Source organism: Columba livia, chromosome 5, assembly GCF_036013475.1.
Source record: "Columba livia isolate bColLiv1 breed racing homer chromosome 5, bColLiv1.pat.W.v2, whole genome shotgun sequence".
Classification (NCBI taxonomy): domain Eukaryota; kingdom Metazoa; phylum Chordata; class Aves; order Columbiformes; family Columbidae; genus Columba; species Columba livia.
The window spans coordinates 41,301,096-41,327,754 of record NC_088606.1 but is presented as its reverse complement, the minus strand read 5'-3'; the positions used below and the strand labels follow the sequence as shown (position 1 = coordinate 41,327,754).

The 26,659-nt window shown below is 40.0% G+C and overlaps 1 protein-coding gene across 13 annotated transcripts in view; it reads left to right on the top strand.

The window, feature by feature from the left end:
* Positions 1-26,659, top strand: part of LOC102097638 (carbohydrate sulfotransferase 9) — a 42,235-nt gene that overhangs the window by 7,980 nt on the left and 7,596 nt on the right. For 2 of the 13 annotated variants that reach the window (XM_021287212.2, XM_065064611.1), the window contains exon 2: positions 13,288-13,351. Coding sequence is in view for 1 of the 13 variants with exons in the window: in XM_065064611.1 (XP_064920683.1) it covers positions 13,288-13,351 (64 nt within the window). In the remaining 12 variants the exon portion in view is untranslated. Of the gene's footprint in view, positions 1-13,287; positions 13,352-14,295; positions 14,422-20,121; positions 20,287-21,512; positions 21,701-21,900; positions 22,038-24,581; positions 24,646-26,659 lie in introns of those variants that run through there. The other 11 variants (XM_065064608.1, XM_021287214.2, XM_013366942.3 and 8 more) reach the window with 9 other exon arrangements.

The window sequence follows — 26,659 nt, the reverse complement described above, 5'->3', positions numbered from 1 at the left end:
TTGCTTCTGTATTTTTCATCTGCCATCCCAAATCAATATTCAGCCAAATCTCTGTGAACAGAGTCTGAAATCTCAGTCAGGCGTCCTACCACTTTTTTTCTGGTTGGAAACTTCTTAGATGTCTGGTATCTATCTTAAGGAAGGATCAGGGATTAAAATCAGCAGTGTTTAGCCTGGCTTACAGTTATTGTCCCACTGCTTCCCAACTATTGAGACACTTAAATATCTGTTGGTTGCTCAGATCCTCCTCGGTTGTTTGTTTCTATTAGATACGTTGCTTCAAATTAGGATAGTATAGAGACAGTGCTTAATATCAGATACAGTGATCAGTGTGTTATCTTGCTTTTTTGGAGTCCCAACCTTCACATTCTGGTCTTGAAGCCAAAATAAATATCTTGTTTTCCTCCTTTAGGATTACCTCTGGCACTAGTTCTTGAATTTTTACTGAGGTTTCTGGCAGGAAAATTAGGAGTACTTTCTGTAACAAAAACACAGTGAGGCACCTTTACCAAGAATATATATAGCAGAAGGAATCTGGATATCCTTGCATGCTTGCAGTAGTGATGTCAAGGAGAAAAATGAGGCAAAATGGGATCTGTTCTTGCAGAGGCCATTAGGTCCCTTATAGTAGTACTTGACATTGTCAGCTACACAGAGTGGTGAAACTCATACTGGGCTGCGTACACCAGACCACAGCAGGCACCTTGAGTTCAGAATGCTTCTCAGCGGCACAGTCCTACAGATTTTGTTGTAAGCATTAGAGTAGAAATGATGGACTTCTAAATGTTGCTTTAGTTGGGGGAATGTTAACGTTTTGGAAGGCCATTCTTGGATTTCTCTTAGCATAATCTGGAGATGCATCTAGAGGGCTATTTCTTAATCTTCTTACAGTATGTTATGTTTAAAAAGCAAAAACAGGTTGCAGGAAGAAAGAACCAGCAGTTTTTGAAGAGAAGCCTCTGCTCTTTTGAAAGAAAAAGGAGGTGATATTGAGTCAAAATGACAGAAGAAGCACACAGCTACGGTGCTCTGCCTGCCAGCAAAAGAAGGAATTTGGACCAAGCAAGTCAAGTATCTGATGCACAAAACTAAAGCACACAAACATCTAATACTAATGGTGCTGCATCCATAACCCTTAGAATGATCATGCTGGCTGACACCAAAGCTCGTGTAGCTGTGTCATGCCTAAGAGGACCAACAACTGATCTTTGAAAAAAAAGCCAAAAGAAACAGAGCTGCTTCAAAAGCTGCTTGTGCAGTATAGCACCCTGGGTTTCCAAAAAATCAAAGGTTAGGAACTTCTTAAGCTGAAGATGGTGCTACTTTCTACTTCAGGAAAGGGCTTTGTTTTTTGCATCAAAGCAACAGCAGATGAAAGCCATGCTTAATCACCTTCCTTATGGAAGAAAAGCTTCACCTTTAAAAAGCTGAAAAAAACCCAAATCACTAGTGATTTTAGGGTTTTTTTTTGCAAAGCTTATTTGGGCATCTGCAAGAATGTTATGCTGGCAGTAGCCTGAGACTCTGTCTGCAAAATGAAAAATACCCCCTGCCTTGGTCATCTTAATTCAGTTTGTAGTCTTTGAAACTTCCCCCAAATGGCTCTTCCTTAGGATGTTTCTCAAACAGTTTCGAGTAACAAAAATGACATTAAATATTAGAACAGTTAATAGTTTCATGCACAGCATTCAGTGGTGTGTTTGTCTCTAGCAGATTAAAACAAATCATGCAGTGCTAGATGCTTCCACCCATTTGAGCAATGTCCTAGTGCCTCCTGTATGTTACAGAAAAACATGCTGGAGTAAGTAATTTGATATTTCTGTAGGCTCCAGTTTCCCATTTCATTTAACAAGTCTTTAAAAGTTACACATTGCTTTTTTAAGCACATTAAGCACAAAAGTTACACATTGCTTTTTTAAGCAGCAGTAAGGATTGCCCCAAGCACTCATATACAGGTAAATTTTGTGGTTTAATGATCAACAAATCTTCAAAACATCAAATATATCCTTGTCAAATTTTGGGCAAGCCCAGCCTATTCTGTTTTATGATGAGATACTCGATTATTGATGTAGGAGGATGCCTTTAAATAAAATAATAAACTTTCTTCTACCCCAGTTTTTCAGATGGTTGCATAAGTATTAGGCTGCACAGTGCTTGCACACCTTCCCCACTCTTCTGTAAAGGCTGGAGTCTCCTGTGGGGCAGAATAAAACCCAAACAAACCACAAACAAAACAAAAAACAACCCCCAAACCTACTTTTGTGAAACTTTTGGTGAGGAAAGAAGAGGAAATGCTTTCTCTGTCTCTTTGAAGGGATTCTTGCAGTCCCTCCTCCCTATAACATGCTGGCTTCCAGGGCAGCTCTGAGGTGATAGCCCAAAATATATTACCCTGTCTTCTCCTCAGAACTGGCCTGCCTAGAGCCCTTTCCCTTTCTCCTCAGAAAGCTCCCTCCTCATGCCATTGCCAGCTTCCGTTGGGAACGCTGGCTGGGGATACCCAACCTAGTGCTTCAAGAAATCTCTGCGCTCATCCCACACAGGAGGCCATGGCTCTAGATTTTGCCGTTTCCCCTTTCTATCTCCAGTGGGGATGTAGCAGTGCAAGTAGCAGAACCAAACTCCATGTAGGTCCTCTTAATTAGCTTCCTGGTGATCCAGCCCTTAGGGGTGCAGCACATGGTCCACAGCAGTCTCTCCAATTAGGCTGTAGCTTACTTAGGGGGACATGCTGTGGCACAGTGGCTCACTCCTCCCAGGAGGAGACAAAAGACTGATGAGGAAGAGCCACTTCAACCACAAACATCAGCTGCAGAGTAGTCAAGGGATGCTCCCTGGACATGGCAGTGGAAGGCTCACTGTTGTAGCAGACTGTCACACGGGATGATCTGGGCTGCTTAGCACAAGCCAGCAGGAAGGGTTTAACTTGTATGGCAGGTGCTGACAGGCCTGAGCTGTTAGCGTACACTTTCAGAGCTGTTTAAACACTGCTTAAGGTTATAAAACAATACCACTCTTGGCAGGATGTGGTTAAGAGAAATAACTTAATACAAATAACTTTCCAAGTTATCAAAAATGTTAATTGTAAATGTATAGTGCAATCTGATAATAGGTTGCACAGTGGCTATATTGTACATTATAGTACTGAGATATTACCATCAGAAATCTGGCAGTAAACTTACTCTCACTACAAAGGAGAGGAAAAGAATCAAGACACTGTATCAAAACCAGTCAGCATAGCTGACCATAAGTGCTAGCACCGCACAATTTAAATATGATTTGATTTAACCCATTAGTTTGGTCTCAGCTGTACAGCAAGAGGCTATGGAAAAGGTTCCAGAAAAGTCAGATACACAGATACTCCACTGCCTCTGAAATGGATGTAATGACCATGACGGCCTTAAGGAAAGTACAGGGACTTTCTGAGGAGGTGTCTCTAGAAAAGAACTGTCCTCATATGGCGACAGGTAGAGATAGCAATAAATGCCTGGATGACTGCTACCAGAAATAGTATGGGTGCACTACTTTCCTTTTGTCCTGGGGTTATCAGAAAGACTTCATTAGATCAGGTTCTGAGCAACCTGATCTAGTTGAAGATGTCTCTGCTTGTTGCAGGGGGGTTAGATGAGATGACCTTTAAAGGTCCTTTCCAACACAAACCATTCTATGATTCGTTAGGCACAATCCCTTCCTGAACTTGCCTGAATCTAGTGAATGTGCACGGATCCCTTCTCAATGGGATAACTGACTCTGAGTGGCAGGGGAAACTTCCCATTAGAAGTTTCCAAACCCTCTAGATGACAGCCCTGTCTTTGATTTCACTTCCAACCCCACTATCCTGTTTTCACAGCTAACACTTCTGCTAGCACTGAAACATCATCTGTGACCCTTAATTAGGCTTTAACTCTTACCCTGGAACAATTGTTTAGGTGCAAACTTTATTATGAAACATAGAATGAGATTTATTATGGAGGCACCCCAAAAGTCAATTTGGGCAAGCAACAAGCTCTAAACAGACTTTATTCTAGCCATAACTGTTTAGCAAAGAAAACCAACAAGAAATGGGGTTTACTGAAAATTACTCAGCACTCTGACAATATGATAAGCCACGGGTTTGGATACTAGTTGATATTATTACTGTGCAACCACTTAAGAATAATGAGGGTCCACAGTGTGCATGCATTCACTCACAAAAACAAGAGGCCTCTTTCACTCAGGTGTACCCAGAAGAAATAATCATTTGCCCTGTGGGAGAAAGGACTTACTCAAGGATATATCAGAAGGAAATCACTCACCAAGGAGAAGGTGAGAGCACTCAGTCGCAGGAAGTCTCCTTAGACGATGTCTCAATCTAAGGGGAGGGCTCTGTTCACACACCCATTGCTCCAAGAAGGCCACTCGAAGGGGGGCTTTGGCAGGGACCCCGTTTTATAGCCTAGTCAGGTCTGGCTATGGTCACTACAAGCATGGTCCAGAAGCTGCTCAGCTTCTCTGGGCCCGGGCACCTCCTTGGCTGAGGACTGTCTATTGACTGAGGGTCACAGAATCACAGAATCACAGAATGTTAGGGATTGAAAGGGACCTCAAAAGGTCATCTAGTCCAATCCCCCTGCCAGAGCAGGAACACTTAGATGAGGCTACACAGGAAGGCGTCCAGGCGGGTTTTGAATGTCTCCAGAGGAGGAGACTCCACAACCACCCTGAGTAGCCTGTTCCAGTGTTCCGTTACCCTTACTGAGAAGAAGTTTCTTCTCAAATTTAAGTGAAACCTCTTGTGTTCCAGTTTGAACCCATTACCCCTCCAGGGTCCCACCTCTCCTGCTCCCCACCCAGGGGAGGTGAACCTGAGGGGTCACCATACCCCAGGGTGGGGAAGATATGACTGTCAGCACCTTGGAACCTACTGAGGTGTGTAGGTGAGGACACAAAAGGTGCCAAAGACCCATCAGCTGCCCTATTGAAAGCTCTGGATCTCATCAGAGGATGTGTAACTGGCACACTATTATTTAATATTGTTTGTCTTAATACGTGTTGTTCATGTCTGATTTGTATTGAATGACCACCTTTGTTCTGGGATTTTAGCAAATGGCCATTCTGTATTGCAAAAGATTAAATAGATAAACAGAGATTGTTTCCCTCAGCTGTCTTCGAACACCCTCATGTTGTATTACAAAGACTAGAGTAGAGATACGTGGATTCAGTGCAGTGTCCAAAGGTTTTTGTCTTCCTACCATTAACACATCTCAGTGAAATGTTACCAGTAAATGAACACAAACACTGTACACACTGTTGTAGTACCCTCCTATGGTACCTTCTAACTCAATGAGGAAGCTTGTTTTTTTAAAACAATGAACCAGTTTTGTGGGTAGATAAAGAATTATGGTCTGAAGGCTGGGATCCAAGTATTGTTCACCTATGCTATATCCGTACTAAACAAGTAAAATGAGGGAATAAAAGATTACACTGACTTCTGACAACCACACTCTTGATTACCACATTTCTGTCACAGCTTGTAGAGTACTGTCAGGAGCTTTCTAAAATTATTACACTGACTCGTGTTAGCACTATTTTAATTGTTGCAGTTGAGCCACAGCTGATTGAACTTTAAGAATTGAGCTGCATCCATACCTTTCTAAAAAAACTCTCCTCCCTTTGAATTGGAGGCCAGGGAATTTCAGAGTGGTCTAATTTCTTAGCAACAAGAGAAACCAAATTATTCATTATTGTAACTTCACTACAGTGGACTCAGCCTAAGCTTTCTGTGAAGTCTGAAGAGGTGGATGCAAGGCAGTTACAGAGTATTTATCACTCTTTCTGTGGCATCCATATCTTGCCTGTGCTAAATCTTTTGCCCGGGTGATAAATGCATTTTCTTCACCTGTTGCATAATACACACCTGGTAGTGTATTCACATCTGTAGAGGTATGTGACAAGATAATAATCTTACTGTGCTGACATGTGATCTTTGACATAATTATGACCCCTGACTTGATTGAGAAACGCTCATAAAGCTCGAAAAAAGTAAAGCTTTCTTTTTCTGAGAGTTCAACGTGTGTGCTTCAGGCTTTTAGAAGCACATTCTACCAGTTGTTTGCATTAAAGATGAAAGTCATTGTTCTTGTCTGTCCCTGGACACCAATGTGCATATTGTGTGGTATTCACCGTCAAGCATGAAAAAGCAGCAACCCTAGTGTGTGTGGGTCTGCATAGACTTCCCACAACAGAACAGGATTTTGGTCCCTGTGGTAGCTTACCAGGGCTGAACAAGTTTCCTTTGTGTGGGGAAGTGATGACGGTTCTCCAGAGGCAGCTCTGATGCTGCTGTCCTGCAGCTACACGGCTGCGTAGGCCGGGGCTGAGAACAGCACACGCTGCAAAAAGAACCCCTTTCTCCCTCAGGAAAGTGAAAACCAGGGTTGCAAAGGGTTGAGTCTCAGTAACTCTGGTCCTAGTGGAGCGGGGGCATTGAGAATCAAGAAAACTGTATCATGAGAGTCACAGAAAGACTTGCAGATCAGCCAGCAAATCTCCAGCCCAGTAGGCTGAGAATCTGCAGCTTGAACGGTCTCTTGCTGGGGTTTAGCTACATTATCACTAGAAGTTTCTTTCCAATATCTAACTGAAGTGCTTCACTTTAGTACAGACACATTATTTATCATTATTTCCAAAGGCAAGAGATTATTTCCTTTTCTTTGCAGAAGTACCTTTTAAATATTTGAAGACTGTTGTGCTTCATCTGAGTCTTCTCTTCTTCAAGCCTAATAACCTTAGCTTTTACATTTCTTTATCAAAGGTCGTAGTCTTTGGATATCTAATCGTTTCCACCTCTCTCCTGAGTCGTCTTTGGTTTGATGGTGTCTTTCCTGAAGTGCTCTGTCCAAAATTGAACAAAATATATGAGAATCTTGGCAGATCATGTCTTTGTTTTTGTTTGGGAAACAGCTTAAAATTCTTTTCCTCAGCACCTTTCTTGATTTTCAACCACAACAAGGATAAACACCTTGTTGCCCCAAACATTGCAGTCCAGGAATATTGTATCAGGTTCTCTCTATTATAATGCAAACCCTTCAGTGTATAGTCTAATAATGTGACACTAATATCTCCTCTCCGTCCTGGTTTGTTTGTGATACAGTTGCCAAACATAAAACTATTCTGCAACTGAACGTGGCTCACTTGGCCCATCTAGACAGAGGAAATTGGGTCTAGAAAAGAGCCATCTATAACATCCAGCAAATACACTGAGATTATCATGGGTGATTATTAAACAAGATGAATTTTGTAATTAATGAGAACTACTTGGAGTATGAAATTTTGGAGAACTGACCATTATTTCAATAGTCCTTTCCTGTCTCCTCCCTTTTTTGATGCATAACAACACATGATGATACGGATGAACATCCGTATTGTTGATTTATCTGAACAACAGTGAGAGCACTTGTGCTAATATTGACACAGCAGCTTAAGCACAGTAGCTGTTCTTAACTAATTTTCTCTCCTTAAGTGAAGGTTGTTCCTATTACAGTGTCACTGCTAAGATTTTACGTGACTAGAAGTAATGTATCATGTATGCTAATGAAGATTTCAGTTAGCATGCTTTGTCTTTGAATGTCCTTTGTCATAAAATCCGTGTTCTTTGCAACGTTAGTCGAAGTGTATTGTAATGTTCTTTTTGGTGACAGCTGAGAAATCACTTTTTTGGAACCTCAGATTTACATTTGAGAAAGTGTCCCACAGTTCCCCAGTGTGGAAGGAGCCATTGCAGAGCAAGAAGTGGTCTTACTAATCCAGAGAAAGTATCATAAAATTTCTAGGTATTAGACTCAGTGTACAAAATATTTCCACAATGATAGCCCACAGAATGAACCTGTCCAGAAAAAAAAAATCATTGAGGAAAAAACTACTCCTTAGCTTGACCAACTCTGAAATTTAACCAAACTTCATTGCTTTATCAGCCTTTTAGTAGAAATGTCTGGCTATTACTGAATAGTATGGACACTTCAGTGGAACAGTGACTTCTCCTGGGAATGCGGTCTGGCACTTGTAATCCAGGGAAACTGAGTAGAGCCCCATGTGGATGTGAATGTCTTTCAGGTACACTGGAAAGTTATGTGGAAGAAACAGGAAACTATTTCTGCCAAAGATCACCAACCCCATATGGGAATAACAGACCATTGTGTGTTCTTTCACCACTTCAATGAATAATCCTGAGAAGCATGATAAAGGAACCCACGGAGTGAAATACATTAATGTAAAATATGTCTCACTTTTCAACTAAGCCACTGAAAATATCACATTTTGAACGAAGACAAACTATTAAATTATTGCAAGACTACTCTGACAAACTTCAAAGGGTTTCAGCATGTATTTGTAGATGCTGGTGGAATTTAATAAGTAAGCTGTGTGCTCCAACCTAAATCAGGAGTCAGCAGTCAGAAAAGTGTTGCCTATGGAAATAATACAGTTGCTCATTAATTGCCAGAGTGCTATTTGAACTGAGAGCCTGCAGAGAAACACTTTGTCTTGTGTTGCTAGTTCCCCAAGATAATTGTGTCTTGTATTTCTTAGGTTTTATTTAGCTCATTTTTTCAATTTAAGATTACTGACTACCAAGTCTCAGAATTTAGACAGTAGAAGAAAGACAGTAAAAAAAGTACTGAAATTTCTCTGTACAAAGTCCTTCTTTAATCGGTAGGATGTCCCTTGTGCCATGACCCCACGAGAAAGAGTAAACAAAGAACAGGTAGAATTTTTAATTTAGAAATGTCAAAGTATAACTGAACTGTAAAAAAAAAAAAAAATTGGAGTACACATAAATATGTATATATAGTTAAAAACTAACAGAAAAGGTACAGGAGCAAATTCATTTCTCCCTAGTTGCAAGTAAACATGAAAAATGCATAATCTTTAAAACAATGCCAGAATATAAAACAAAGTCTTTATTGAGTGATCCCATGTGGAGGCTTACCGTTCTTCTCTTTGTAGAAAAATGAATAAAACGCAGATTTGATCAAGTTTGCTTAGCCTTTTAATCAAGAACTTCTTGAAGCATATCACTCTTGGTCTTTTCTCTGAAACAAACCCGAGCATAACAGTAAGCTTATCTGATACTTCCTGCTATGTATTTGGCACCATTTCTTGCTCTGCCTGTTTGTTGGCTACCCTATAATGTATGAATCCTGTAAGGAATAGCATTTTGGATACAGACTAAAACACAGAAACATTCCTCTAACACGATGGTGTTAAGCATATCCTAGAGGAAACTCGAATATAATAGGTTGTTATTTATCTAGAAAGGGTTTATCAAATGAATGTTGGAAAGTATATATTAAGAAGCACAAATAAAGCAGAGTCATAGCTGAGTATATGACCGTGATATAAATATCCAGAAAGGCAGAACCAAAATTTACATGTGAACTTCTGAAGTTTGTTGGAAATTTCTATTCAGAACATAGTTTTAGTAAGTTGGCGATATCCAGGCTTGAACAAGATGCTTATGCATTTACATGCCAATTAATAAATACCCTTTCTGTATAGGTAAGCAAGCAAAGCATTTCATAAATGTTATTTTGGAAAACTATGACATTCAGCTGTATCCATTGATTGCTGATGCTGTTTTGGTCTCTGTCAGCATGCAGCAGAGGAGAAAACAGGCCACAGAGACTGCAGTTGCCCCATATCCAGAGGGTTAATTCTTCCAGAGAAAGGAAACTGTATTTAGGAGGTTTTTAGCTATGCCTGCCAAGGCTGGACTCTTTGGTGCCATTCATTTGTTAGTGCTCGAAGATATGAACTGCTCTGAGATCCACAGCCGTACCCTGTTCTGCCTCTCTCTTGGAGCTGGAACAAAAAAATGCATTTTGTTCCTTTTTGGTAATATATTCATGTATTTTAGCCTCTATTAAAGAAGACTAAATTCAAATTCCATGTCAGGAGAAAGAACCCTAATTGATCAAGTGTACGTGCCAATTCCTTTAATATGTGTACACAGGGAATGGTGGTATTTTGGGTATAGTGATATTACCCCTAAGAGAATTCAGCACTGAATAAACCCACACACCAAATTGTTTGGAAGATCAGTAAAGCAGAAAATCAGAAATGGAAGCCTCTATGATTATACTAAGTAGTTCAAACAAGAAGAATGGTTTTTTTTTTTGCCTTTTTTTTTTCTTTTCAAGCCAGCCAAAACACTTCAAGCATTTGATTGTGAGTCTGGGGAATGCAGGCATTTTGCCCACATTGAAAATAAAGTTATAGTGAATTTTCTTTGAACAGCTGTAGTACTATCAAGGCTTAGGAGAATGATTTGACTTTTTTTTTTTATGAATGGAACCTGCTCACTTTGATCAAACACGCCTTTGAAAAACTGCAGCTTACTTACGAGCATGATTGTGAGATACCCAGATCCTAGCACACAAATTCTTTCAGTGCTTGTGGGGAGTGGGCCATGCTCAATGCACTGCAGCTCTGGGCTGCTTCAGATCATGCATTTTACAGGACTATCAGTTACTCTTCTAGCAGATACTGTACCCACATTAAAGAAGGACCAGGAGTGGCAGTAAAACTGATTGAGGCAACAATAGGGCCATTAGTCTGACTCAACAGCGTACAAAGCTTTAGAACAGATTTTAAAGGAAAAAAATAATTAAGGCAGGACAATAAAATGGCACAGATATTTTTCCAAAGGTAGATCATGATGTACTGATCTGATAACTTTGATAAAAGAAATGGTCTATTTAAGAGGACTGCTGTTGGTTTAATTTACCTGGACTTCAGGAGAACTTTTTATACGGTTTTGGTTTGAAAATCTTGAAGCTGAGGAAGCTGCACTTCTGATGAATGCAGTGAAGACATTCAGGGTCTTCAGAGCACAGACAAGCAATTGATGTGTGGTGTGATTGAAATGTAGGATGGAAAGGAGATGTAGAGAGTGGATGGGACATGACAGACTATGGAATTAGTGGTTACAGCAGGGTAAGACTGCCTTTATTAAGGCCTGAGAAGAGGCAGTACTAATAACTCGTGTGTGAAGGGCAACAATCTAATTATGACTTTTATTTCTTTGAGCCATATTAACCAAGGGACTGTGGAGGTTTCTCTGTATATTCTCTTTTCCTTTTTATGTTCTTTAGTCAACTTTGCTTTTTCTTGTGTAGGACATGTATGTTACTTTCCCTCCTTTCCCCTGTCAGGAGAGAAAATGCAACACTTCCAAACCCAGATCAGAGCATCAACAATGGCTTTTTTTGTTTGTTTGGTTGGTTTTTTTAAGACTATTGGAGGAATTTTTTTATAAAGTACCCCAAACAAACTTTATTTTGTATTGATTATTTAAATAACCAAATTTTAACAGATTTGAATTATGGAAAAGCGGGGTGGCAAATCAATCATCCAGAGATTAACAGAGTTTATGCAGAGAATGCAGTCCAATCACTAATCCTGCTATCTGCTTCCAGAGGTCTTGCTGGCCTTTTATTAGGTAACCCTGTCACTTCAACTGTTTGCCTCGGGCACTCAAACGTATCAGTAACATATACGGGTATTATTGTCATTTTATTTCTTGCATGGAAAAATCTTATCCCCAGATCAAGTGCTGAAGATCACCCTGTTTGACTGTGAATGAGATTTCTCCCTGCCAAGTGTTTGTTTGAGACACACCTGCACTTACAAATTTATCTCCAGGAGATTTAAACACATATCACCCATTTTTGTTAGTTCACTTGGGACAAATAATACACAGATATTATTCTGTTTCTGAACAACCATGTAAGTATATATGCTAATGTTTATCCACGTATGTAGGTAAAGGGTGTCATATACAGATACTCCTACATTTCAAGTTGTACAACTTTTTTCCACTATAATAATTTATTACTTATAATCTTTCCCAAATTTAGTTGTTCAGATTGAAAATGTGCAAGTTTGATTTTTACTCGTTACTTTTTGCAATTATAACTATATTTTACTGGGTATATTCCAAAGCAAGATCAGTGTATTATGTTGTGGGTCACTGTTTTAAAAGGATAAAAGACAGTAATAACTAATGCCTGCTACATCACATGACTAGAGAGCAAGAAGCCAGCCCTTTAGGCTCATGTATGTCACATTTGAGAAAATACTGCATTTCAAACACTGACCTATTGAGGCTGAATGTTTGTGTTACTGAGATGTGCTCTTTCCTGGTACCAGCTCCAGCACTTTTTATACTTTATGGATGATATTTAAGATTGGGGAGGGTCATAAGAATAACCAAAATACCTGAAATGTGTTTATGATGAGTACATTTTGAAGTCACTGGCTGCTCTTGGCTTATTTTTATTCCTGTCTTTGTCTCGCTTTGCAGACCAAAGCTTCATGGAAGAAACCTGTTCAGCCTGGCTGGAGAAATATTTAATAAGATTCTGGGGCTAGTGACTGAGTTTAGGAAAATTCAGGCTCGGAATAAGGTGAAAATTTTTATTAGGAAAAACACAAGTAGTGGTGAGTCAAGATAGAATATCTGAGTGTGGATTCCTTATAATTAAAAACATTTTAGTCAAGATTTGTGCTTTTATGAAAAGTGTGTTTTAGCCCAAACCCACGTATTTAGTTTCAAGCAGTAACTAAATCAGGTGTGAGTTCCGCAAGGGACTAGTCTAGATAACCAGAGTCTCTTGCCCCTTTAGATCTAGGGATGTTTTTCACAGCACTGAAGCTCTCTGTCATTTCAGTAAGAAACTCTCACACATCTGTGATTTGAACCATGAGGGTATCAGTGTGGTTCCAGGAATGGGAATAGAACATCATGGTCATCATTCTGTTATACACGCAGATAAGAACAACAGTCTTCTGATTCTTCTCTAGGTATTGCTGTCTTAGAAACAGTCAGAACTGATGACTGTCGCCCGTAGGTCATACTTTTGTCACAGTTGTTTTTCTTGGTAGTTTATCATCTATATAGGTAATGTATAACTGAAGAGATTGTGGTTTTAGCTGATAAGATGTTGCTCTGTCTAACGGTACAGTACAAAGAATATCTGAAATCATTCAGTCTTGAAAGCTCATTCAGTTGTGATTTGCCAAAACAGTCAATAACCGCCCATCATCCAGCAGAGTACATATAATTCATAGATAACAAACAAATGTATTGGGGAACAACTTTCAGTAAGCTTCTGTGGCTTTTCTTCGTTTTTGTTCAAATGGACAGCAGTTAACACAGTGCTGTTCCTGCAGAAAGCATAAAATCAGCAACTTTATCAAGAAAACAAATTGCACTTTTGCATTTTTTAATACAAACCATACCACTTTTAGGCTTTACAGGAACTGAACCCATCAGGCTCGTGCTGTGGACATGGTTGCCCTGCTCTTTGGATAGGTGAGTACCAGTGATACGCATCTTCGGGCTGTCAGTGTGCTCTGGTGATACGGTCTGATTTTCACCTCTCAAACTAAAGACCTAACACTATTGCAGACTGTAGAGTCTATTTTGGAGCATGAATGAGGATGTGAGATGAACTAAAAGACAAGCCTAGGCAGAGCTGCTAATGCAGAACTACAGGGAGCCAGCGTGTCACATATCAGATGCAAAGCGTTCGTGCGCTCAACTTGCTGTTAGCGTCAGCAGGTGAGTCAGGCTCCCAAGTCCACCTTACCTCATATAATTCTCCTCCTGCTCATGACAAACGTGCAGACACAGTACACTGGGTGCTATGTGAGGGATGGGCCCATTTTCTATTTAAATATGTTAGGGTTGAACATCTTTTTTTCATAATATCATCATCAGTGGGCTGTAAGACAGTTGAGGACACATATTGAAAAAAGATTTCCAAAGGTCTTGAATTACTTTTTCTGCCTTTATAGATCCCATGCTCCTTCTATAAACATGAAACTGAGGCTTAATCCAACACATAGGTTTTCATACACATCCCTTTAAATACTTCAAATAAATGCTTTTTTCCATCCTTAGGTCACCAAACAGCTCTGGGCACACAGACAAGCTAGAAGTGAAATGATTGCATACCACTCCGGAATAGGTAGAAATCAATGTATTTGACATCAGTGTCTGAAACATCTCAAAGAGATTTCTCTGAGCTTTGAATCAGACATTTTTTGAAGTAGAAATCGTCAGGTTGCATAGTGCAGGGTTAGCGCATCGCTGAAGGAAAACATTTAAAATCAAAGAAAATGTTAAAAATGGAAGTAAAGGTCACTCAGTCCAAAAATTTTCTTCCATTTTTGCCTAGGGTCTAATATTGCTAAGAAAAAAATTCGAACTCTCTTGCTGAAGAAAGACCACAATGTGTTATACTATACATATAATACTCAAGGATACACCTTCTTTTACTGTGACCTAAGGCATTAAGTAAACAGAAAGCAAACTGACACCAGAGTTGTGCAAAGCTCTATACAGACAAGGAACCTCCAGAGGCAGAAAGAAATGTAGAGGTACTCTCTCTTCTTTTTTTTTCTATTTCACTTCAAATAGGATTTTTTTTTTCTTCTACGTGTTTCGCTAGTAAAGCGAAGCATTTGTGTTCTCTATTTGCATTTTAAATGATACTGAGTTCTTACTTTAGATTTAGTGATGTCTAAGACAATTGGCTTTTCAATTTATCTCTTCAGACGCAGAAATAATTTTGCATTTATTAATGCTTTGATGTGGTTTGCTGATTTTTTTTTTCTTTACATTAACTTAACTGCAGTGAAAAGAAAACAATAAATACACAAAATTTTAGCTAGATATTCAGTGACTAATTCTTATTACCTGAGAAATATTGTGTGTATTTACTAGGGCAAAGGATATGTATGGATCAGATAAAATGCTAAATATTTTGTAGACAATAGATTGAAAGTATTAATATGAATAAATGTTTATGTTATTTATAGACTATTTTAAACTTAATGGGATATTACATTCCATGTTTTCTGTATTTTTTTTCTGTCTGCTCTGATTAAAAACCAGGACACAATCATATTTAGCATCTTCAGTTTCTTCTTTGATATCTAAAACTTTTAGCTGCAAAACCCTAGAAAATCCTCTTCGGGCACAAGAATTTTTGCCCTTTCAAACTTAGGAATTTTTTTAGCTACCAATGTGATGTTTTATACCTATTTTTATACTAGTGCAAGGACTCTTATTCGTTAAAACATGCAGAGAATACAAAAGTGCACACAGGTTTCTTCTTTCACTGTCATTTCATTATTGAGAATATTTCCAGAATACTCTTTCTTTTTGCATTCTTGTGTGTCAGAGCTTGAAGCTGCTTTGGTAACCATTCCACAATAAAACTTCGGAACTCTCGAGCACTTTTACCTGTAGGATGGGTTCTACTACACTATTTTGGAAGCAGTAAGCTGCCTTCATTTTTCAGCTCTCACAGCATTTGAAGGAAGGTTGCCAGTGCTTATCGAAAATACAATTTAATTACTAGCTTCTAATTCTATTTCACAGTCTTTATTTTTTTTTTTTTTTAATTTTAGCCTTTTAAAATATATTAATAGTTCTAAATTTGAAACAAAGAAAATTGAAACAAAGGTTCACCTTGGTTTTTTTCCCCTCAGACTTCACTAGTTACAAAACCTCAACTGTACTGGCAGATTTTCTGAGTAAGCACATAATTGTAGAACTCCCCTCTCATTCATATAGTAATTCTTGTTTCTACTGTGGTGAGTGAGCCCCTGGTCATAGCTGGGCATGTGTATGTTCAGTCAGCTTTGCACTACTGTGTTGTGGTTATACAGCATGATACCTTATCATGTTTTTTAAATAATTGTAAAAATGGCCATTAAAAGCCTTATTTTCATTGTATTACTATATTCAACCTGAACTAGGATCTATGGGGAGAAAGAAAAGTCAGTGAAGAGTCAATTATTTTAAAAGTGATGGTCTTCCCAGAGGGTATCATTACAGGGCTTCATGCAGATGTGTTTTGCAAGGCTACATTAATTATCCTAAATCCAGATGCTGCTATTGCTTATTTTATTTTTGGAGGGGTAGAAGTTGTGGGAAAGCTGTGGTTTAGCTTAATTATTACATAGTTTTAGATAATGTTGCTACTAATGAAAATAGTTTAAATTAACTTATCTTTGCAGCCTGATTAGAATATTGATATTATGAAGTAATTCAACAATGTCATGAAAATCTACCTCACAACTGAAAATATCACTGGCATCTTTTTATGTTTTCCCTTGCGTCAGCTACTGCTTCATGGACTGGAAGATGGACCTTGGGACTTTTTAGTTGATCAGTTGTTTTGTTCCATCGTCCACTTAATTGCAGTTGAAGACGGGCTCAGGAGCACAGCCATTGATGTTTACTTTTGGGGCTCAGTCACTGATATGGCGCAGTGGGTTTAGTTGGGTGTGGTTATAGCTGGGAGGTCTGTGCCCAGACAGGAAGACAGCCATTGCCTTGAGGTGTGGGTTTAGTCCCTATTTATAAAAAGTTTCAAAATTCTGGTAGAATAAATGGACACTTCATTTTATTTGTTCCTTTGAATAACTTTCTTCTCAGACTTATTTGAGGTGAAATACCTAGCCCTCACCAAAACCGTTCTTCAGCAAAGTCTGAAAAGTTTAGCCAAGCATAAATCATAGGATAGTGAATTTGTGAAAACAATATTTGTTGTATGACTCCTGTAGTATTCTATACTAGGTGAACTATGAATATTACTCTGAGTTTAAAGAGTATATCTCACAGAAACAGGCTATCTTGTGTATTTTAGACAAATGCAGTGTGCAATGGAAATTCAGAAGCCGGGAGACAGTAACAAATGGACTTTTCCTGGTTCAAATAGTTTACACAATGTAAAAAATGTGATTTTTCTGGAAGGTTAAAACTGCTTTACGGAGTTGGCGTTTGTTGGGTTTTGTTGTTGCTGTTTGGTTTGGTGGGGGTTTTTTCTTTGTTTTGGTTTGGGCGTTTGGTTTTGTTTTTCTCTATAAAATCACCTGACTTGTCTACGTAAACAAATTGCAGAGGCAATAAAGGTAATAATGAACACTGGTATTTGCTGACAATGGAGTAATGTGTTCTAGAAACTTGTGTAATGCTTTAGGACAATAAACACACCTCTATGAGATCTTTATTCACATGGCCTTCCATATGATACACTTCTTTTGCCAAGAATGTCTATACATTGACAGAATTGGTTCTTCGGTGGAAGGCAAACAAAAGGAATTTAATCTTTTTTTTGCCCAGTGAGGATACTTTATTAAATTAATATGATCTTGAAGTTTGATTAATACAAAGAACAAACACATGTAAAAACGCTGAGGTGAAACAACCTGATTCTGCAGCCCTCTAATAAAGCATGTCTCCGTATTTTCTGCCTGCATCTCACTTCACTCAGTGTAGTGCTCATCCTTCTCTCATCATAATAAGTGCCCAGAGGCAAATGAGCTCCATGTCTTATTAGTGGTTTGTGGAGTAGCTCACCAGAAGGGCAGACTTCAGCAGATCACAGAATCACAGAATAGTCTCGGTTGGAAGGGACCTTCAAAGGTCATCTAGTCCAACCCCCTGCAATGAACAGGGACATCTTCGACTGGATCAGGCTGCTCAGAGCAAGAATACTTCTCTAGCAGACTCCATTAGGAATCCCCAGGAAAGAGACAGACACGTTTCTGACACTTGGAAGAGCAGTGTGCAGCCATCAAACATCAGGTACACTAGTCCCTGGAAAACAAGCATCCTTTTGCCACAACTCTTCACGTTTCTTATGAGAGCTGAAAGGATATACAGCAGGGGAAAAAAAAAAAAAGTGGCATTCTGTCAATCTGGGCAGTGGTAAAGCCCTGTAGTGGCTTCACTGGTTCCCAGCCCCTACATTGAAACAATCTGGCTTTGTATAATGTAGCATGAAAACTTTCATAAATGTAGCTTCTCTAGAGAGGTAAGATGGGGCTTCTAAATTATACTACAGCATGAAGCATAAACAGAAAACAAGACTAGAAAAGAGCTCAAGATATTATCTTGTGCATTCTGAGGCTCCAAGAGAGAATCAGCTGCATCTCAGAAATGAAAATTATTTAATTATCTTTATTGTTACTAAGATTTTCTTAATATGCAATATAAACTTCAGTGTCATAGTTTAAACCCATCACTTTATATCCACGACAGGTAAAAAAAATTACTCCCTTCTTACCTCTTTACAGGTAAATTATGTAGATGATAGTTTTCATGTGTTCAGTTGTCCTTCTCTTCTATAGACTGAGAAACCCCAATTCTTTCAATCTTTCTTCTGTGTCTTTTGTTGTTGTTGGTTTGGTTTTGTTGGTTTGGTTTGGTTTGGTTTGTGGGGTTTTGGTTTTATTTTTCCCTCTCTCCCAGGCAACTGACCATTTTCTCTGTTATTCTCTGGACTCTCTCCAGTTGTTCCACCTTCTCTTTGAACAGGACACAGTGCCGCTGCGCCGGTTGCTGTACTAGCCAGGAATACAATAGGACGTATTCCTTAACGTATCGTACAAGCAAAACAGGTGTTTTCTCCTACAGCTAACTTCTCTTGTTTGTCAGAACATTCTGAATTTAATGTATCATGCAATGTGTTTGCTGTTTGTCTGGGCTTATTGTTATCTACAAAGACAAAAGATTGTTCCTTTCTCCAAGTCAATAGTGACTTGGGCCGTTACCTCGCCCAGAACAGACCCATCTGGAATCTCACTGATTATATTTTAGAGTTTGATTGTGAATGATAAAAAACTAATCTTAATGTCTGTCTTGGTCTTGGTTGTTGTTGTTTGTTTGTTTGTCCCACCCTGGTAGTTTTGCACTCTCCCTTAAGCAGTTTCACACTCTCCCTTAAGTAGTTTCACTTTAATTTTCTTTTGAAAATGTTATGAGTTAATGTCAATAACGTTGTTAAAGTTAAATCATATTACATGACCTGCTGCTTCTCTATTTATGAAACTTGTTGCCCTGATGCAGAAATTATATTGCTTTATATTTTTAGCATGTTGGCTATTAGCTTTTTAAACTATCTCTAAACTTTATGAATAATTTATTGTTTCATTTATTCTAGTATTTTTGTAGAACTGGTCTCCCTCATTTCTTGGCTTTTTAAAGGTGAGCACTGTTTTCACCTCTTCATAGATTTCTTGCACAACTTCTGAGTTTCCAGAGGAAGGTAACAGCACTGAGCTTGCTTCACTCTCTTCTCAAGGTGTCTTCATGTGCACTTCCTTGGGCCCAGCTCTCGCTATGGATAGGCCTCATTTCACCTAATTGTAGCTGTCTATAACATAGCCATCTATATCTGTGTGGGGCTGTAGGTTCCTGTCACAGTCAAGGGAGACTTAGTACAGTCAATGACTAACAGAGAGCTCTTCTGGAGATACGCTGTGGAGGCATACTTGAGGATGAGGTGAACTGCACTATTTCCAAATTATTTTCAGATGTGTTCTTTTCCTATTTTAGATGATTTCTTTCTTGCTGAATTTAGTTATTAGTCATGTAATTACAGATCACCCTTTTATGAAGAATGATGGAAAATGTATTTCTGCCTTCTGTTGTTACTGGGTTTTTCTTTTCCTTACAGATTCGTTTCTTGCTTATGTCCATTTTGTTTTGCAGTCAAATTTGTGCTTTACCCTTTCTGACTTGGTTCCAGCATCTTGTGCTGTTCTTTCACACTTGTCCTTAGGAGTGTGACCCCGTTTCCACTTTCTGTACATTTCCTTCTTGTGTTTCAGGTCACTGAAGACCACGTTGCTTAGCCAAGTGGATCGCTGACCATACTTCCTATCCTCCTACTGTGTGGGATTGTTTGAGTTTGTACCCTAAACATCATTTCTTTAAGGAACTGCCAACTCTACTGAATTCCTTCTGCTTTAGCCATGTTTCCCATGAGAACTTACCTTCCAGTTCCCAGGGTCTTCTTGTATAGAGTCCATTTGGTTTGAATTGATCTTTCCTCTAGTTCCTCATCTGAAAATAATGTACATTATCACATCACACTTGCTCTCAACCAAATTACCTTTACCCTCATATTCTCAACCATCCTTCTTCTTGGTTGCTTAGCAGGCAGCCTCTTGGCAGGCTGGTGTTGAAGCACTTGGCAGGCTCTGACAGCTGCTGTAGACCATACGCAGGGTGTGGTTAAATGCTGCTCATTATACCCAGAGACAGACACAGCACTTTGATTTGTAACGTGCAACTTACCTAAACATTCAGAGGGAAACACTTGCGTCTTTCAGCTGGGCATTTAATCAAAACAAAGACGAATAATACGTATGCAGAGTGTTTCAGATGCTCTCCTGGGAAAGCATCTGTGTGGATGCAGGAACACTTTGCCCAACCTTGAAGTCCAGGTAAGGAGAAGACAAAAATCTCTGCCTTGTTTCCTTTGCAGACCTAGGCATAAAATAAAAATAATGTGTCTCTTTGGACCGGTCTTTCTTTGTCTGAATCTTTATTTTCTGTTTACCACAACTCAGAGGATGGGAAATCTCCACTGAGGTTGTCTGGTGAGTAAAATTGGATTGTTAGCAGCTTTTCATGTTACAGTTATTTTCATAGTGTTGTCGAATCTCCACAAAGACAGGTTCCTTTGTCACAGAGTTGTGTTTGTGTTTGGTTGTTGGTTGTTTTTTTTTGTTTGGTTGGTTGTGTGGGGTTTGTTTGTTCATTTGTTTGTTAAATATATTTAGAAATTACCATCAAATCTCTCAAGAAATAACCTGAGACATTATTTAGCTTTTGAAATCATGCCATGATGAAGAGAATCTACAGAGGATTTTTTTGGCAGTCTATTGTTCATTACTATAGCTCTCCCCAGTTAAGAACAGAGGAGTTAACATACAGCTGAAAGTTGATGCTACGATTCTTGTGCTTGAAATGAAAAGACAGATACTTTCATTCACTTTCTGGCTTTGCTAAGAGTAATATGCATTTTGACTCTTCTCATTTCAATACAGTTTGCAGCTGCAGAGGATTTTGTCAAATTTCAAGTGTTTGGGTAGAAATTTTCCATGTTAGATATCTACTTTGGGATCATTTTTAAAAGCCTTTGAGCAAAAATGATTTATAGCTTTTTATACAGGGTGTTTTGGAAACCGTGCTCTTTCTTCTCATCTTAGATGGCTCTGGTGATCTTTCCTCTAAGAAGTTCAGGTACTTGGCCAGCTTTGGAAAAAGCATTTGAAAAATGAGGTTAAGGGGATTCCTCTTGTGTATTCTCTGTGAAACCCCTGCTGTACTGAGGTGGCACAATGGAGTTAACCACCCATTTTAAAGAACAAGGCAAGCATGAGGAAGATTTTTGGGGGGAAGTGTTGGGGATCACTGGCAAAATAGACTCAAAGAATGAAATAATCAGGAAGAAACTGTGCCTTGATGAGTAGTGTGAAATTTAATGTGGGAGGGAAAGGAAAATGTGTCAGTATAGTTTGGGAGGTACTAAAATAGCTAGAGGAGCTGAAGTGCAGAGCCTGCAACTAGCTGAGTGCGGAGCTGAGAGCGAGAAGCAGTGGGGCTGTGTGGGAGGCTTGCAAAAGGAGAGACAGATCCGACAAGCTGGGCTCGGAAGTGTGGTTGTGTGGGGGGCTGTGAGGCTGCCCGAGGAGACCAAGGGAGGAGTTTGGCAGCGGGAGCCAGCAAAGAGCTGGCTTGTGCCTAGGGAACGCTGAACAGCAGCATCGGGGTGAGATCTGATGGGCATTTGGGAAGCTGGAAAACAGGATTTGCTGGCCAAGTGGTCTGGGAACGATGGCTTTTGGATGTGAGGTGAGGATTTGCTGGAGACGGGGTTAAAATTTTACTTGAAGAGTAGAAGTAGGGACTGGGGAAAAAGTGGTCACACCAAAGGTGGGGGCGAAGGGAAAAGCACTGGTGCCTGTGCAAATGTATGTCCAGCAGGAGGGGAACTCAGTGTTGAGAGCTGCCGGGGAGTGGGGTGCAAGGAGGTGGAGCTGTGGGTAGTGGGAGTGGAAGATTCGGGGCAGGCAGTGCTGGTGGTGGGCACGGGGGAAGCAGGGACAATCTGTGCTGGGGATCATTCTCCTCCAGTGCCAGGAATGGCATCCTTAATGCCCAAGGCTCTCCATTTTGCTGCTGTCAGCAGGTAAGTCTGACAAGCTTGGGTCTTGTCATTGTTGATGCTGGGTTTGTTCAGAAGATAGCAACCCACTGCCACTATTGCTTATTCCATTTGAGTGAATGTCATACAATTGGTCAAGGGAGCTAAATGATTCACCACTGACAATGATTTGGGTGCATGTTATGATGTCACATTGAATACATTTTTCTGGTAGTTTTTCAACACTTGTTTTTTAAATAAACAAGTTATTTCACACAAAATGACTCACTGGATTCACAGGATGGACATGCTGTTGAGATGCTCTAGGGCTGTGCAGTAGGATCCCCACCTTCTACAGCAGGTGAGGGAAGGTGTGCAGTGAATCAAGCAAGAGCTTTTAGGATGACAGTTTCTTTGTCTGTTACAATAATCCCACATGGTGTGGGGTGCCCACCTTTTCAGATACTCTCATTGAGTGTCCGTTCTCCATTTTCTGGGTACTTGAGCAGGCTCTGAAAAACAGATTTGCAGATTTTGAGCATTCATGTCTGTAACTGAATCAGTAAGACTATCTAGAGTGCACTGTAGTGTTAAATACTCTGAAATGTCAGGTCTTTTGTTTCAAGACTATGCTGCCAAAAGCTAGGAGATACTTCATTCTATGCTCTCTATAATTTAGCTTACACACCACTTTGATCCCACTGTTTCCCAGCTTCTTAATATTTGATACTGCATGTGCTGTAGTGTGAGGTAAAAACATGTTTCATTAAAACAGATTTTAAACATAGCATTTCTGCTGAACATCTTGTCCTGCAATACAAAGGAGACCAGAAAGGAAAGGAAAAATAGGTCTAGATTCATGTAAGATAGCAGAATGCATTCACACAGTTTGTCAGTAAGTGTCAAGATGTTCCAGGAAAAAAGGTTATTTCTGTAAAAGAACAGGCACCAAAACACCAGTGTAATGACTTGTACATGATTCCTGTACAGGAGTCTTTGAAAGAGTGTATATACACACACACACACACACATATATATATATATATAAAAGAGTTGGGGGAATGAGAGTAGAGGTATGATTTTGAACAAAACAGTGTTGGATCCTGAAAATGAGGGTCAAAAGCTAGACTAGAATGACAGAAAAAGTTGGAGGAGGTGTGAACAGAAAGGAAAATAGTTTAAGCATAGACATTTTGTATGCACTGAAGTATAAAATGGGAAAGAGAGATCATGGCTGTCATCAGTTATGGCAGAGGTGTGTTAGTGGAGGGAATACAAGAAGGATATAATGAGGTAAACAGCAGCCAGGAGGTTGCCTGAGGGCTGTGTGCTAAGCAACTGGGACTGCTTCTGATGGTTCTGGCTGTGCTATCTGGTGTGCAATGGCAGGCATGAATGAATCAAGTTTACACAGGGAGGTGAAAAGTAGGAGGGGACAGGGAGGATCTATGGTTAAGACAACGTGGGTAGACCTGAATGGCAAGGACAACGATGTTAGTACCAACATTAACTGAGAAGACAAGTTTGGGATGGTACTGTAAGACACATGAAAAGCCAGAGACCAATTTATCAATATAATGAGAAAAGCAGAGGGATTTGTGAGGCCCCATCTCCTATGAAATAAGCCTAGAAGTCATTCATTGCCACCATAGTAGGTGTGTGTCACGTTCTAGGCTTTTCTTCTGTGCTTCCTCTTCTCCCTTTCTTCTTTCTTTCCAAGTTTCTCAGGCTCATCTAGATTCACTAAAAGGTGGTGGTGAAGGTTGCTCTCCTGTGATTGGTTTTGCAGTAGATTAAATGGCAGTTGAAATGCGTGTGGGATTTAGAATTGAGTGTTTAGATGAGAAGGCTTCACAGCCCTTTACCAGGTAGCCATGCAGAGGAGGTGGACTTTGTTCTCATATTATCTGTTGTTATCATATTATCTGTTCTTCTCATATTACCTGTTCTCATCTGGGAGTTTGTTCTCGTATTATCTGTCAGGCCACAAAAGCACTAGCAGGGCACTGACTGTCCCTGCCCTGGGGCTTCCCTCACCCTGCCCATAGCCCAGGATCCCATGGCCCCTGGGGCCACTAGTCCCTGTCCCAGCGATGCTGTAGCAGGGCTGGTCTTCAGCTCCCCACGGCCCAGCTGAGCTGAGTCCACCCATGAGCCGACGTCACCATGGCTCTGCCTGATGATCTGGTCTCTTGGCTGTACCTGGCCACCATCTCCAGGTCTTTACCCTTCAGGGCTGGTGATGGATCCAGGCTGGTGAGGCCCCTGCCACACTGTCCATGTGGTTATTGTACTTGGCTCCCAGCTCCCCTTCCTGAAGGGAAGAGCTGTCCTGCACTGCTCACTGACAGTATCACTTGGAAGTGGCTGTACTTAAAAAAAATCAAGTCCGCGGCCTTTCTGGCTACAACTATGGGAAGGAAAACAGAGAGAGGTTTGATCACCTAGTAAGGGTTGGGTTCCAGTGCATGGGTGACTGCGGTACATCTAGTCTCATTCCACTTTAAATGTCTATGGTAATTTATTGGATAATTTTGCATATTCCTTTCTATATTATTTCCCTTGAATTTGTTCTTCTCACATTGTAAGGTTTGGGTTCCAGTGCATGAGTGACTGAAGTACACTTAAGCTTTTTCCTCTTCAAATGTCTGTGGTAAGTTATTGGATAGTTTTGCATATTTACTTCTATACTAATTTCCTGAATTTGTTCTTCTCCATCTTTACTTTGCTGAATTATACTTTGTGTCTTTTCCACTCCCATTCTCAACCTCCCTTTCCCACAGCATTGTTTGAGCAGGCTACACAGCCTTTCTATAATATTTCCCATGGCCCTGGCTCTGCCACTTTTCTTCAGGTTGCTGCTCCCTGCCTCTCTGGGAGTTTTTCTGTCAGACTCTGTGCTGTCTTTTCCCATGTACTCTTTTTTTTCTCCTTACTTTGGTTCTTTTCATTCCCAAATTGGCTCTTCCTTTTGCACGCTCCTTTGTGGGCTGGTTGGTAGCAGTTTTAGTACACTGGCAGCCTAACTGGTGTTGGCATCCCTGAAAAGGAGGATTTTAAGGAGTGGTTTTAGGTGAAAAATGTAATAGCTCTGTAGGTGTTTCAGGAATTTCTTCTGAAAAGGGGGGCAGCAGAGAAGAAAGCAGAGGCTATTTGTTTGTTAGAAGGGTTCTTCTAGCTCTTGGCTGTCTGCAGCCTGCTGGAGGTTCCTAATCCACTAATGATTTTCCGCTTCACAGAGCAGGACAGCCTGCCTGCTGAGACTCCAGTTTCTGGGGTCTCCCTCCCTCCTGCCCATCCACAGCAAGTTGTACGGGAAGAAGGGGACTGCAGGATTGGGTGAACAAGGGTCTTGATTCTAAGGGCGCAATTCACCCTGTTAGAACATCACACTCAGAACTGCGTCCAGCAAAGCTTGTTTTTCCTGTTTCTTTTTCATTCTGGCTGTTCCTGGGGGGTTTCTGCACATCAGCCCCTCCTCACCTTGTATGTACCCATGTACATATCAGTATCAGTATGTATGTATTTGCAGTTGTCTTTCTGAAGGGATTAACAGGGCTTAAGTACAGAGTGGGGCTCAGTAACCAAGAATGTTATCTGTTTCCAGCGATTTTCCCTGCCTTGCACTTGTTAGCAATCAGGACACATAACCATGGACATAGTTATATGCGGTGCTTTTATTTCAGCGCTGGGAAGCCAGGGGTTCGCACTCAAAGCTGGCTTCAACCACTGATTCGAACTCCACTACATCTATACAATTTAGTTACATACATATTCATTAGAGTTACAACGTATATATTGCATATTCATTAGTTACACAATTATTTCACAATATCAGTTGCAACATCTTGGAACTACCCTAAGCATGTGCAGTGTCCTCTGGTGGTCGTTTTGGGGTCTTCAGGATGAAGTAAGTACTCTTCATCACTAGTGTACTTTTCACCTTTCATCACAGCACATGCGCACTTTTCATAAAATTATATAAATTCTTGGATGATAGCAAATGTACCTTCTCAGCACATCTTATTCTCTCGAGATAAGTACTAACTTTCAGTTCTCTAAAATATGAACTCGTATACAACCTGCATAGCTTTTAAGATAAGGTAAGAATCTTGGATATGGTCTGCAGAATCAAAACGCAGCCCACAAAACCCAATTCAACTATAACACGCTGAGCTGCCCTACTGGTACCTTTTTAAAATTCTGGCTTCAAATGTATCAGGAACACAAATAAGCATTGTTGTAATTTCATTCTTTTAATCTAGAAAGTCCCACTTAGCATCAAGCAAGGTGCAGAGGAGCAGGATCACTCCATATGCTCAGTTGTGGCCACAGTCTGTCTTTGCAAAAAGTTAGCTTGAGGCACGCCTTCGTAAGTTTATCACCAGAAGACTTTAAATCCTTATCAACCTACTTAATTTACTTGAAGCAAATAATATGCCAGTGTAACTGACATTAATGTGTTTCTGAACTACACAGATATGTGTGTGTGTGTATATATACACATGCATATAGTTGAGAAATATATACATACACACATACGAGTGTGTGTACAGGTATTTCCATACTTGGGTAATAGATGCCATACATAAAGACATAACATTATTCAACATTTCCAGTTGTAGAACTTCTGATTGTTTGTAAAAGTATCAAAATATTGCTTTTTC